Below are 14,602 nucleotides of genomic sequence, written 5' to 3'. Positions count from 1 at the left end.
TTTTCAGCCATTATTGAAAACTGGTGCAAAATGGAAAACATCATTATATGTCATTCTCAAAACACTGTTCTCAGATGGTTATTCTTTTTTTAATGTTTATTTATTTATTTTGAGAGAGAGAGAAAGCGAGCAGGGGAGGAGCAGAGAGAGAAAGACTCTTAAGCAGGCTCCACGCTGCCAGTGCAGAGCCCGACATGGACTCAAACTCACAAACCGTGAGATCATGATCTGAGCTGAAACCAAAGAATCCATTGCCCAACTGAATGAGCCACCCTGGCATCTCTGAGATGACTATTCTATAGTCCTTGTCTTCAAGGAGCTTAGAATCTGGTAGACAAAAATAATAGAGATAACAGAATTTAAACTTGAAATTTAAACCAGAATCTTGGACCCAATGTCATACAACATACTTTTAATTCAGTTTGTAAAACATTCAGAAACTAACCACCAGGTTTCTCATACTATAAGCACTTCTTCAACTTACTGTACCTTTCAACATCATACATACAAGAGGAACTGTACTAGTACTCTTGGGATAATACATATTCCACTAAAGAGAGTAACTTCATCTGTTAAATAAGAGCTATCCTTTTGGGTGCAGGGAGATAAGGAGGCAGAACTGAGGCAAGAAACATGAGTAGATTACTTCTTGAAGTTTGATGTCATAAATCACTGCCTCTAGATGCCGAACATTCTGGTCAGCATCTTGAAATTCACTTTGTCCATCTCCATGTTCCTCCATTGCCTATCACATCATCACCATCATCATCATATACTAATAACCACATCATCATCTAGTAGTGAGCACATTCTGTGAGCAAGGCACTATGCTCATTGTGTTACAAAGATGAGTTCATTTAAATCTTTACAATATCCTTGAGAGTTAAGTGGCATATTATCATTATGATTGCACAGACCACTTAGTTTAGAGATGTTCAAAGGTCTGTTGTGTGCGTTGTGGTTGATCCATGAGTCTAAGATCCATATTTTAGTTTCATCTCCAGGGATAGCTCAGTCTATGTCCTTGAGTTGCACATTATGCTTCAGCTGCCTATTTCTAAAGGATAATAAATATTAATATCTTCCATTTTAGCCTTATATACACATTACTCTTTTATTTTTTTTATGTAATGTTTCGCAAATTTGCGTATCATCCTTGCACAGGGGCCACATCCTAATCTTCTCTGTATGGTTCCAAGTTTTTAATATATGTGCTGGCAAAGCGAGCACTACACATTACTCTTTAAATGTAATCCTCAGGGCACCTGGGAGGCTCAGTCGGTTAAGCATCTGACTCCTGATTTCAGCTCAGGTCATGACTTCACAAAACCATGAGATTGAGCCCTGCGTGGGGCTCTGCATTTACCTAGCAGAGCCTGCTTGGGATTCTCTCTCTCTCTGCCCCTCCCCCACTCATATTCACTCTCTTTCTCTCTCAAAATACATGAATTAAAAAAATAAATATAAATGTAATCCTCATAACAACTCCTAAGAGATTGTGGCCCACACTTTAAAGATGCAGAATCTGGGGCCCCTGGGTGACTCAGTCAGTTAAGCATCCGACTCTTGATCTCTCAGCTCAAGTCTTCACCTCGGGATCATGAGTTCAAGCCCTGCATTGGGCTCCGCACGGGATATGAAGCCTATTTTAAAATAAATAAAATTAAAATTAAAATTAAAAAAAAAAGATGCAGAATCCAAGCTTGGAAAAGTTGAATAATTTGTTCAAGACCACATAATATAGGTAGTGTGATGCGAGTATCACTTGAAAGACCTCTTTTAATCACTGTGTTCTTTTCTTTATGCTACTATTTCTTTCCCCCTACTTTCTCATAGACATAGGTAAAAAGATATGAATTATAGATGTAATATTTCTGTCTCAAAGATACTAAAGAAAAAATATTTTTTCCTCTAATTTACAAGAGATAAGGTCATATCTACGAATTTTTAGAATATTTACATCTAACCTCATACCTTATAGTCCTACCACATGTCTGCTCTGTTATTGCATAAATTGCATATATAAATATGTATATTTTTAGTTACCTTTTACATTTTTTAGGAGAGGAGAGTCATTTAACAAGGGAAAAACTGTGGCTAACATTCAGATTCATGTTAGTGATGCTGCTGTTCTCAGGCATCATACTTTCTCTGTTCATGTAAAATGTTGCTCAGTGAGTTCACTTGCCACTCTTAGGATCTAAGTATCCCTTCAAAGGCCATATTTTATTTTATTTTCTTAAAATTAATTATTTATTTACTTATTTTAAGAGAGACAGAGCATGAACTGGGGAGGGGCAGAAAGAGAGGGAGAATCCCAAGCAGATTTTTTGCCACCAGTGTAGAGCCCAACGCTGGGCTTGATTGAACCCACGAAACTGTGAGATCATTACCTGAACCAAAATCAAGTTGTGGATGCTTAAGGGACTGAGCTACCCAGGCGCCCCTTGAAGGCCATATTTTAAAAAGAGAAGTCAGGGGCTCCTGGGCAGTTCAGTGGGTTAAACGTCTGACTTTGGCTTGGGTCATGAACTCGCGGCTGGTGGGTTTAAGCCCCATATCAGGCTCTGTGCTGACAGCTCAGAGCCTGGAGCCTGCTTTGGATCCTGTGTCTCTGTCTCTCTCTGCCCCCTCCCCTGCTCATGCTCTGCCTCTCTCTCTCTCTCTCTCTGTCAAAAATAAATAAACACTAAAAAAAAGAAGTCATTAGTCATTTTTAGCTGTTTTTTGTTAGCATTAATATTTTATAGAAAATAAAATAATCGGAAAGGCCATAATGCTTTGAAACTTGAACAGAAGTAGGATTCTGATAATTTTTGGCTGCATTATTTTTGCTTCTTGTATTTTCCAATTTTCCTATGATAAAACATGTTTGTGTAATATTTTAAATTTAAATATAGTTATATTCCATAACTACTTTAAAATTCAGAGGTTGTGGGGCACTTGGCAGGCTTAGTTAGTAGAGCATGCAGCTCTTAATCTCGGGGTTGTGAGTTCGAGCCTCATGTTGGGTATAGAGATTACTTACATAAATAAACTTTAAAAAAATTCAGAAGTTTGCCTGACAAATGTATAGAATTGCTTATATCAGTAAACCAGTAATCACGCATAAGCCAGCATAGCAAAATTTTGAAATTTGGAACTCCTTTTTATATTATCAAAAACCTAGTGCTTCTTCAGATTTATAGAAATGAAATCTGGTATCCCTGATATTTGAGTATTGTGTTGGCATATTTATTTATTTATTTTTAAATGTTTATTTATTTTTGAGAGAAAGAGAGACAGAATGCAAGCTGGGGAGGGGCAGAGACAGAAGGAGACACAGAATCTGAAGCAGGCTCCAGGCCCTGAGTTGTCAGCACAGAGCTCGACGCAGGGCTCGAACTCACAGACTGTGAGATCGTGACCTGAGCCGAAGTCGGACACTCAACCAACTGAGCCACCTAGGTGCCCCTGTGTTAGCATATTTAAAAGGCTTTTCTGAACTCAAATTATTGATTTGTATATGCAAAATACAATATTACTAAATATTAAAATAGGTAATTGACATCCATATTGCCTTATTTTATCGCATATACCTTGAGTTTGCCATTCACTGAAATAATGTTTACACCATGAGTTGTAAGGTACAGTAATTTGCCTTTTTCTAATCATGTGTATGGGTAAACGAAGACTTAAATCCCAATTTCTTCTTGAAATGAGAATTTCTATTTAATTTATTCAAAATTGGTTGAAGTATGTCTTATAGTAATGTCCTAAAAGTTGTTGTGATCATTTTTGGAGTAACCATTTCTTTGGAGCATCATGTTGTCTCCATATTTATTGCTTGTATGGTCTGTCTGTATATCAATGTGTCTAGTATATCCTTTTGTGTAGCACAACATAGTTGCATAAAAATAGAAATTACATGGGAGGTTCAGACGTACTCTTGAGTTACCTTGGATACAGCTTAGAATCACCTATTTTCTTAGGTCTTCAGCATTAAATGGATGAAGGACACATATCGTGTACCTCCAAAGTATATGGATAAACATAACTAGTTAAGTCATTTAACAAATAATAGTATTTGCTCTGTGCCCTGCACTACTCTAAGCATTACTAAGACCGCAGCCATACATGAGACAAAGGTTCTGCCTTTTGTTAGCCACATTGTGAATGATAAACATCTGGAAAATGCAAATTAAAACAGCATGAGATACTTCTTCTTCCCACTATGATGGTGTAACCAGTCCTGGACTTGCCCTCCCACTAGAAAAAGCTGTTTTCAGACACTGGACAGTTGACAGTATGATAATGTGATCCCTGAAAGGAAGGTGGAGGGGACTAGGTGAACCCTGGCTTTTATCCTAAATGGGATAACTCAAACAGAGAATGATAGTCTTACTGACCTGAGGAAACAGATCAGAAATTTGGGGAAGCCAAGGCAACTGAAATTTACAGAGTACTGAAGAATAGGAAGCTAGCAGGAAGGGAACTACAAAATTCTGCAGAGGGGTCCTTTTGAATTGTTAACTTAATACTGAGTTGCACATAGGTGGGGTGAAGTTCCATGAGGCTGGAGAAAGAATAAATACCAGGGAGCTATAAACTGAATAATTCCTAGAGTTCCCACAGGAATGGGAGATTCTTGTTAAAAACCTGGAGCGTTCAGTAGAGATCCAAGAAGGTACACACTTTGATAGTAAGGCGAAGCTAGCAGTAGAGTAAAAAGCTACTCCAGACCTCCCTAAACAAAGCTTTAAGAAAAAGGCTTAAAAGGATCAGACTGATCTACCAGTGACTTAAATGCCTTGGTTCAGAAAGCAGCTGCGTAGCCTTCCTGACATTGACTTCCTCTGTTAATGCATCCTTCAAATATCCCTGAATGTGGAAGAGCTTGTACACAGCCTAAGTGTCTTCTAGTGTTTCCCTTTTAACACAACTATATTCTTAACATATTTTGTTGAATATTTTTTATGGAAAATAAACCAGTCATTAAAGCTAGAAATTAAATGATTATAGTGTGATTATAATGATGATGATTTATATGTTTGTTTTATGAAAGTCTGAGTCTTTCAGGTGATTTATAGTGTGATTAACATTTATAATATCCATGAGTGCTTTTTAAAACTCACTTTTAAAATCATTTGTTTTATTAAAACTCTTATTTGTAATGCTTGCCTTTGCTTTGATTTTCTACTGTATACTGTTCATTTAGCAAATAATTATTAACCAGCTACCATATACAGACAGTATTCTAGGCACTATAATCTAAAGCATTATATTTGAATGAAAAAAAATATATAGATTTAGGCTAACTTTTGGTGACATATGTTCAGCTTATTTAAAAGAAAGAAGGCTAAGTTTACACAGAATTTGCTGCTTTGTTCATTAGTTCTGTATCTTTCATGAATTTCCAAGCTATGATGTAGAATATAGCAAAGAATAATATGTTTTCACCAAAATTTATTCCCTTTCCTCCGCACACAAGTAAACTATACAGCCCAGCCTTTTGTGCAGGTAGGTGTGTTATGTGACTGAATTTTGAACAATAAGAATATAAATAATGTATACAAATTCCAGCTGGCTATAAAACCTTCACATATACAATTCTTCCCCCCTTTGACCTCTGACCTCTGGTTTTTAGCTTGATGTGGAGAACCCACAAGAAAACTTGAGGCTTATCTTAGGATAAGGAGCTTCCTACTGAACACCCATATTGAGTGAGAACTCTATCGTGTTGTATTAAGCCACTGAGATTTTAGTTCTTGGCCTACCCTGTATAAGGAGGAAACATGATTGTACTGTGACTGTGTGGTGTATGTATGGGAGAGGACGGTTTTTACAAATACGTGAGTTGAGAGACTTGGGTCTTTCTCAACCAGTGTGTTGTGTACACCAGTTCGTTAAGACAAAAACACTGCTCTCTTCCTTTTGGTTCTGTTGCTGGCTCTTGTTCTTGAACCATTGGAAGGGCTGCTTTAATCTATATACTCTTAGATCCTATCTCGATCTCCCTATCAATCTGTATCCTTTCTTCCATCTCCCTGAAATAAAATACTTTCTCCCCTTCTCCATCTTTTCCACCTTTCCTTTTCTCTTTTCTAAATAATCAGGGGCAAATGTTGTTCAAGGTTTTCTTTCTGCGCCATGTTTGATGAAGAGCATGATGAGACACCCTTCACATACTTGGAAGTGTGGTACACAATTTAGAAACTATGCCTGTTAGAACCCACTAAGCACCCATCACATGTAAGCACGACCTCTTGATTTACTGTCAGTTTAACAGAGTAATAAAGCTTTTCTGTATTGACATACCACACTTGTTTAAGGATAACACAATACCCTGCACGTAGGTTCTTTGGAGGTTGTGTACTATGTATAACTGATGCGCTCTGTGCCTTTTTCCCCACCTTCTTTTTTTTTTTTTTTTTTTTGAGTTTAGCTTTTTTTTGAATATGTTACAAAGGAGGGATTAGTCAAAAAGACCAAAGCTCACGTCATCATCAGACTCCTCAGATTCTTCTTTCTTCACTTTCACTTTTCATCTTCTCAGCTAGGGCAGCCGTGGTGGAGGGGACAGGACCTCCTGCTGGTGCAGATGATGTTGACCAGGGAGTTTGTAAAAAAGCCTGGCCAGAAAGGTTCAACCTTTACACCAGCTGTTTTAATGAGGGCCTTGATCTTACTACCATCCCTGACCTTCACCTCATTGTCATGAAGGATGAGGGCCAAGTAGATGCAGGTGAGCTCCCAAGGCAGAGGCCATGGTGCAAGCAAATGATGGGCGGATGCTGTCAGGCATGGTGCTAGTTGCTAGTTGAAGTGAGGTCCTAACTTCACCTTGGCCTTAGCTTCCTCAAAGGATTGAGCACCTTAGTGGCAGCTGAGGAAGGCCTTTTTCCCACTTTTGACTTCTGACCATGCCATCAGTGGCTGTTACAAGTATATAGAACTGGATTGGCCCTCCTGAAAAGATGGCAAAAAAAAAAAAAAAAAAAAATGTTAAGAGGAGACTTCTCTGATTATCTAATCAAATAACTAGATCACCCAAATGACCATAAATCTATTCATATGAGAAGTCTTTTTTTTAGCTTATTTTCACCATTTATAACGGTTATCTCCTGAGTCTCTTATTATCTTTAATGCCTAACCAATATCTCAATTATGACTGAAGTAGCTTGTGCTTATTACCTAAAAATATTTCATCAGCTCTATTCCTTCATATTGGATACCAATTTAAATGCAACTGCATTTATAGTGTGATTATATACCACTCCCATCTCAACACAGAATGGAAGGAAAATAGAGACTTAAATTAGTTACCCAGTTGAGATGCAGTTTAGTACAGTGCATGTTTCTCAAGTTTCATTCATTGGCATAGTGTCTTCATGATTTTTGCCATACTTACAACGAGACTTTTTTACCTAATATTTTTGAACTCCATGCTTTTATTTAGATAAATTTACTTTAAAAGAAACTATATATTATTAGTCAAACTGGAAAGTCAGTATCACATGCTGTAACTATAATATTAACCAGAACATTAATTCTAGCTAAACACTTTACCTACAAATGGCACTGATACGGAAATCTTTTCCCTCCTCTTAAAAAGGGGAATTAGCTGGGGCACATGGGTGGCTCAGTCAATTAACCATCTGACTCTTGATTTGAGCTCACGTCTTGATCTCAGAGGCATGAGTTCAAGCCCTATGCTGGGCTCTATGCTGGCTGTGGTGCCTACTTAAAAAAAAAAGAGAAAAAACGAAGAAAAAAACCCCAAAACAAGGAGGATTAGCTAGTATTAGTGTATTAAAATTTTCTTCTGGACCTATTTAGAAGGATGGAAACATAATTGAAAAAGAAATAACATTATCACCATTTCATTAGTCAGAATAAGCTAGACAGTGCTGTCATAACATCACCCTTAAAAATCTCAGTATTTAACACAATGAAGGTCTATTTCTAGTTTACCCAGCAAGCCTGGGCAACTCTCCAGGACAGCTGTTCTTTTTTTTTCAACGTTTTTTTTTTTTTTTTTTTTTTTTTATTTATTTTTGGGACAGAGAGAGACAGAGCATGAACGGGGGAGGGGCAGAGAGAGAGGGAGACACAGAATCGGAAACAGGCTCCAGGCTCCGAGCCATCAGCCCAGAGCCTGACGCGGGGCTCGAACTCACGGACCGCGAGATCGTGACCTGGCTGAAGTCGGACGCTTAACCGACTGCGCCACCCAGGCGCCCCAGGACAGCTGTTCTTTATATAGTGACCCAGCAATTCAAGCTGCTTCAATCTTGTATCTGTACCATCTCAACAGAAGACTTCTCTGATTTTTATGTCAGAGGAGGAGACAGACTATATCATGCAGGGCCTATGTCACCTGTGTTCTCATTTCATAAGCCAGAACCAGTCACATAGTCCTAAACTTCACAAGAGCTGGCAATTGCAGTCACCTCTTTGCCTAGAAAAGAATAGAAACTAGGATGTTGGTAGGCACTAGGACAGCCCACCATATTGTGTAATTCACTGCTATTTACTGCCAATTTTATAGATCATTTAAAATAATCTCCCGCTAAAATGAGTTCCATACCTTGAAGAACAATATTGTTAATGAAACTATAAAATTCTAATTCAAAAGACCTGGATATGGTTTTGTAATCTACCACTTAAATACTGTGATCTTGGGTAAGAGATCTTGTGGTTTCTATTTTCCCATCTACAACAGAGTTAATGTTTTCCTCATAGAAAAATCATGAAATTTGAGTGAGTTTAGGTAAAAATGTGAATAAAAGTATAAAATAAACTGTTATGTAAATTTTAGCATCCTAAAATTTGGCATCCTCTTTTCTTCAAGGTGTTGCTTGTATCATTTAAGCACAATCATGAACAGTAATTAATTAAACCCAGCATTGAGTGGGGGTTAAGGAGGAGGAAATAAAGAGTGTCACAAATAGTATCTCTCCTTCTTCTCTCCCTGCCCCAGGCTTCCACTTCAGGAAATTCATGGTACCTAAAGGTTTATTTTCTAATGTTTAGGAGCTAAAATGTTACAAACATTCATATAAGATTCTGCCTGTGAAAGCTTTGTTAAAAACTGTTTAAAATACAGTTTTCCCTTTCCAGATCAAATTTCCACTGTTTTTCTCTAACTTCCTTAATAGTTCTACAGTTCAAACATTTTACTCCTGTGTTTTCCTCTAAGAGTTTTAGAATTTTAATTCTTACATTTAGGTATTTGATCCATTTTGAGTTAATTTTTTAATAGGGGGTAGATATGGATCCAACTTAATCCTTTTGCATGTAAATATCCAGTTTCCCAAAACCATTTATTGAAAAGACTATCCTTTCCCCATAAAATGGTCTTGGTATCTTTGTAAAATCATTTGACCACGAGGTTTATTTCTGTCTTTATGGCACAGTACCACACATTTTGATGATAGTATGCTTTATAGTAAATTTTGAAATAATGAGGTATAAGACCTCCAACTTTGTTCTTTTTAAGATTGGGTTGGCTATTCAGGTTTCCTGGAGATTCTATATGAATTTTAGTATGAATTTTTCTATTTCTGCAAAAAATGTCATTGGGACTTTTATTAGGATTGCATTGAATCTATAGATCACTTTGAGAAGTATTGCCATTTTGACAGTACTAGTCTTTGAATCCATGAACAAGAAATGTCTTTCCCTTTATGTGTGGCTTTAATTTCAGCAACAGTTTGTAGTTTTTCAGTGTACAAGTCTTAAGCTTCCTTGATTAAGTTTATTCCTAAGTATTCTTTTTGTTGCTATTTTAAATTGTTTTCTTAATTTCATTCTGGGATTGCTCATCGTTAGTATATTTTTATGTATTGACCTTGCAATTTTGCTCAGTTTGTTTTATTCTCAGTTTTATTGTAGAATCTTCATCTTCATTTAAGGAATGTCATCTGCAAACAGAGATAATTTTACTTATTCCTCTCTGACTTGATGCCTTGTATTTCTTTTTCTCCCTTATAGCTATAATCTTTTTGCTGTGCTCTCACATTTGACAATTAATTTGTCTTAGATTAATTTTACTGAATATGCTTTTTATTGTAAAACCAACTTTGTGGAAACAGTTTCTTGGTACTTTATGTTTGTTCTCATCTTAAATGTATCCTTCAGTTCTCATTTTCCTGATCCTGGCTTTGATTTGGTCTCCCTGCAGACCTATCTCCCATAACTATTTGAGTCTCGTGCCAGTTCCTTCCTAAAAATTCCCTTCTGCTTTGAAAACTTCATCGAAGACAAATACTTTAGTAGTTATTCAGTTACTTAAAATCCTTATTTTAATGCCTTTATACCTGCTTAGATTAGGTGTGCTGCAACATTGTCTACAACATTCCAGTTTACAGAGCACCAACAGAGGCAGATTTTTCTCTTTCACCATTAACACACCTTTGTGATATATCTGATTGTGTTTATTGCCCACCCCTTTGTCTCCTCCCCAAGGGATCTTGGGAGAATTAGTATAGAAAATACTGCTCTCCCTCTCCAAAATAGGCCCCACATGATGGATACTTATAACTTGGGACTCTTTAAAAAATAAACAAAACATAACACAACAGTTATACTGCTAAAATAGTGACTGGAAAAAAAATACAAAACCTTAACTTGTACCATATACATTAATACTCCTAGAGATGAGGCCTTGATTTATATCTTATTACAGCTTTTTTCTTAGGAAAGCCCCTTTACTGATCTGCTATGATGAGGTATTTATAGATACTTTTCTTTAATCCAATATTCACAAACTTTAGCGTGTATCAGAATCATTGGAGGGCTAGCTAAACACAGAGTGCTGGGCCCCAACTTCCGCAGTTTCTGATTCAGCTGATCTTAGGTGGGGTCCGATCATTTCCATTTTTAACAAATTCCCAAATAATGCTCTGCTGCCGGTCAGCACATTTTGAGAACCAGTGATATAAATCATACTATGTAATTTTCTTTTTTTTTTACACACGTACTTCTCATTGTCTAACCTAAGCCTTTTTGGTTTGGGTAGTCTGCCACCTTCTAAGTTATAACATGTTTTCTTCAATATTATTTCCTTCTCAATTAAAAAAAAAAAAGTTGGTGATATCACTGTTGTTGTCATTCCCCTATGACACCTTAGAGGTCTTTGTTTTAACCCCCCTCCCAATACACACGCAATTCAGACTTTCCAAATCATGCTGAATGTGTGATGGTGGTGATGATGACAACAGCAAAAACAGTAATAAAAATAGCTAGCATTTACAGAGGATTTATTATGTGCTCACATTGTTCTGAGCATTTTATTTAATTAAAATTTTTTTTTTTCTCTGTGCTCTCTGCAGAGCCCAGCTTGGGGCTCAAACTCACGAGCCATGTGATCATGACCTGAGCCGAAATCAGGAGTCAAATACTTAACTGACTGAGCCACCAAAGTGCCCCATGAGCATTTATTTTAATTAATTAGTATACTCCTTACAATTCCCCCATGGTACATGTAGGTAATGTTATTAAGTCCAAATAACTGATAGGAAACTTAGAGAAACATTCTCAGCTAGGAAAAAGTAGAAGAGATGGAATCTAACTTAAGCTTTCTGGTTTTAGGGCCCAGACCTTAATTCCTATGCTACCCAACCCCTCACTACTATACTACCATGTTCTGTCACAGTAAAATACCTGGTTTGGTTTTAGAATCCTCCTACCCATCTCATTTCAGCCACTTTTTTGAAAACTATCTGGTAAACCCTTTGGACACAGAATTTGTGTACCCAGCTGAATTCATCTTATATGTCATTTTTTTATGATGAAATATATTAAAATTCTAGGCTTCTGAGCAAAATATTGTGTCCAGTCTTCCAACCTGACCTTTTATGTTCTCCACTGAGTACTATTAAGACTATGGACAATGTGTCATACCTATATTGTACCTCCTGTGTTTGATTAACTTACAGATAGCACTAGGTTTTTTATAATTTGGATGAGAGCAACATTATAATCTACCTTAAAAAATCATGTAAAGTCATTATTACACATGTATAGTATCCCATGGATGACAATAGGTATGTAGGTAGGAAAGAAGAATCAAATGCCGTCTATGAGCTGTAAAGGTAACCTCAGTTGGAATTCCTGAGAAGGGAAAATCGAGACGTCACCCTGGCATTGAGCTTCACAGATTTCTAGGATCCTGCTTTAATCCCTTGACTCCACCTCATAATTCTTATACATTCCTCATACCCCCCCTTATACATTGCTCCTGCCATCCTTCAGTTTCTTCCTTACATATCTACCTTAAGTTGCTAATTTCTGTCTGTCTACTATTTTAATTATAAAAAATGTTATTAAGATTTTTAGATATATAGTATCCCTTGAGCAGGGACCAATGCTGTCTTTGTCAGAACTCAGCAGGTAAAATAGTATTCTGCTGCTATGATAAAATAAAATAATAAAATTCTAGTAAAGGACTTAATAGCTTTTAGAATTAAATTATAGTAATTTCTTCTATACAAATCAATACTGGATAAATAAAATGTTTCATTATTTTTGAATTGGTTGGTGAGATTATAATGAAAGAGACTCTAGTGGCTATTAGTAGCCTGCAGATCTGCATATATAAATCACTTGAGATCTTCATTTGTGATAGTGACTGTTAAAAATAGGCTCAATTATTACAGTTTTAGCAGAGGTGAGAGCTCTGCTATTCTAAAGCTTGCTTTTGGCAGAGAACCATACTGTTAGCACCCTTAGCTCTTGTTGCTATGGAGACAGTAACAAGATTTACTTTGTTTTTTAACATACACTTAAAATATACATACATATCTTAAGATTTAAAATGTGATTTAGTTGCCTGTAGGTTTTGAGTATTGGCACATTTCAAAAGTACTTTCTGTATTTTATTAATACTTCATTATTTTTATCCTCCAGAGAAAATAGAGAAGAATTCTGGCCAGTATAATGACAAAGTTTTATATTACTTTTTACAGGGTCTCTTAGGAATAACTTAGAATCCTCTGTGGATCAGTAATGGATGAGGATTTTGAAGAACATGCAGAAACTTTTGAAAAAAGTAATGTGATCTTAAGCACTCACATGTCTTGGACACCTATAGTTATGACATAAATAAAACACATACAACTCAATTTCAGATTCAACTGATACTTTTGAGCCAGTGTTATGCTAAGCACTTTCGCCCTGTTGTACTTTATTTAATGGAACTCAGTTTGAGAGTACCAAACTAATCTTCATAATTTTAACTTTTAATGTATTAAAGTGATTATTTAAATGTATATCACTAGTGTTCCTTAACTCTTCCCCCAAAAATCAATAAATAGAATTTATACAAGCCTTTAATAAGTAAAACTTTCAATTTGTGAAGTATACTTTTTATTTCATTCTTTATAAGAATGAATGGATTCCATGGCATAGAATATTACTAATCCAGGGGAAGACCTTGTGATTCTATGTGTAACTAAATCACATTACTTTACCTGTAGCATCCGGTGTCAGACTGGCATGGCCTAGATAATACCTCAGTCCACTAGCAGTTTTGACTTTTTACCTTAAAAGCTGAGCAGTCAGGTGATTGATTTCCTTTTAAGCCAAGTAGATTAATCCTAGTTATGGTATTTATCACAACTGTTATAGTAGTTATTTCTGAATAAAGAAAACCTTTGATTACAATTATTATAAACAAATTTTAAAACTTAGCCCTATACTTTCCTCAGTTAATACTTGTATTTAATGGCAAAGGAAAATAAAAAGCTCTTTGCTTTATAGAGAGAAAGTAGCTAAAGGTAATAGATAGTTACAACTTAGGCTCACGGTTTTGAATATTAGATTTTAGCTCTTCCAGTTTGCAGTGACTTCTTAACAAGACCCATCTCCTCTATGAAGAATGCAGTTAATTTTTTTTTCTGGCACAAAAAACTAGGGTAACCTGATCTGAGTCTGACAGAGTGTGTCGTTCATTTAAGTGCTTCCATCTGTTGCCTGCTGTTCCCCTTACTCATGACCCCTCTGTGTTTCTCTCTTTCCCTTCTCTTTCCCTGTTTCTCTTTTCTTTTTCTTTCTTCCTTACTTTCTGTTTTCTTTTCTCTCTCTTTCTCCTTTTTCCCTCTCCCTCTCTCTCTGTCTCTTTTTTTGTCCTTAGCCCCTCTGAGGAAGGCAAAGTTTGTTGAGAGCCCACGAATTCCAGAATCCGAGCTTGGCTCACCAACCCTCGCTTCAGCTCAGAAACTGGACGTGGATGCATACTGTCCTGGTAAGCACGCATGCGAAGTGTCTGCTTTGACAGAGGGAGGTTCGGAGCAGGCCCGTCCAGCAGGGCAGTGTTTAGCATGTATATTATTCATAAAAACGTATCCGTAACCCCTTTTGCAACTGATCGCATATTTTCCATATTAGAACATAGTTTTTACTGAATATCCTTTTTGAATATTGATAGAATAATGAGTTAAGTGTGGAAAACCATTTCAAGGATAATTTTCAAAGGAATTAAAATAATTTTGGTAGATAGTTTTCAGGGTGATTTTTGTGATTTGAGATACTTGAAGAAATACTGCTTTGGCCATGTGCAAACAAGAATATTAAAGATATGAATAAAAAGGTTCATTTAACACTAGCCCTTTATCTATGA

General features: G+C 36.4%; 1 protein-coding gene and 1 non-coding gene across 11 annotated transcripts in view; one reads left to right on the top strand and one right to left on the bottom strand.

Annotated features, from left to right (window-relative positions):
- The window catches only part of TANC2 (tetratricopeptide repeat, ankyrin repeat and coiled-coil containing 2), a 361,571-nt gene that overhangs the window by 177,184 nt on the left and 169,785 nt on the right, over positions 1 to 14,602 (top strand). For 6 of the 10 annotated variants that reach the window (XM_019466612.2, XM_019466610.2, XM_019466608.2 and 3 more), the window contains one exon: positions 14,117 to 14,227. The exons of the other annotated variants lie outside the window; for them this stretch is intronic. In XM_019466612.2, the coding sequence (XP_019322157.1) occupies positions 14,117 to 14,227 (111 nt within the window). The remainder of the gene's footprint in view (positions 1 to 14,116; positions 14,228 to 14,602) is intronic. 10 annotated transcript variants of the gene reach the window in all.
- LOC128774421 (U6 spliceosomal RNA) lies at positions 1,120 to 1,230 on the bottom strand. The gene has a single exon (XR_008418988.1). It is a non-coding gene; the product is annotated as a U6 spliceosomal RNA (small nuclear RNA).

Source organism: Panthera pardus, unplaced genomic scaffold (genome assembly GCF_024362965.1).
Source record: "Panthera pardus isolate Hobbes unplaced genomic scaffold, ASM2436296v1 HiC_scaffold_3, whole genome shotgun sequence".
Taxonomy (NCBI): domain Eukaryota; kingdom Metazoa; phylum Chordata; class Mammalia; order Carnivora; family Felidae; genus Panthera; species Panthera pardus.
This window is presented reverse-complemented; position numbering and strand designations above follow the sequence as displayed.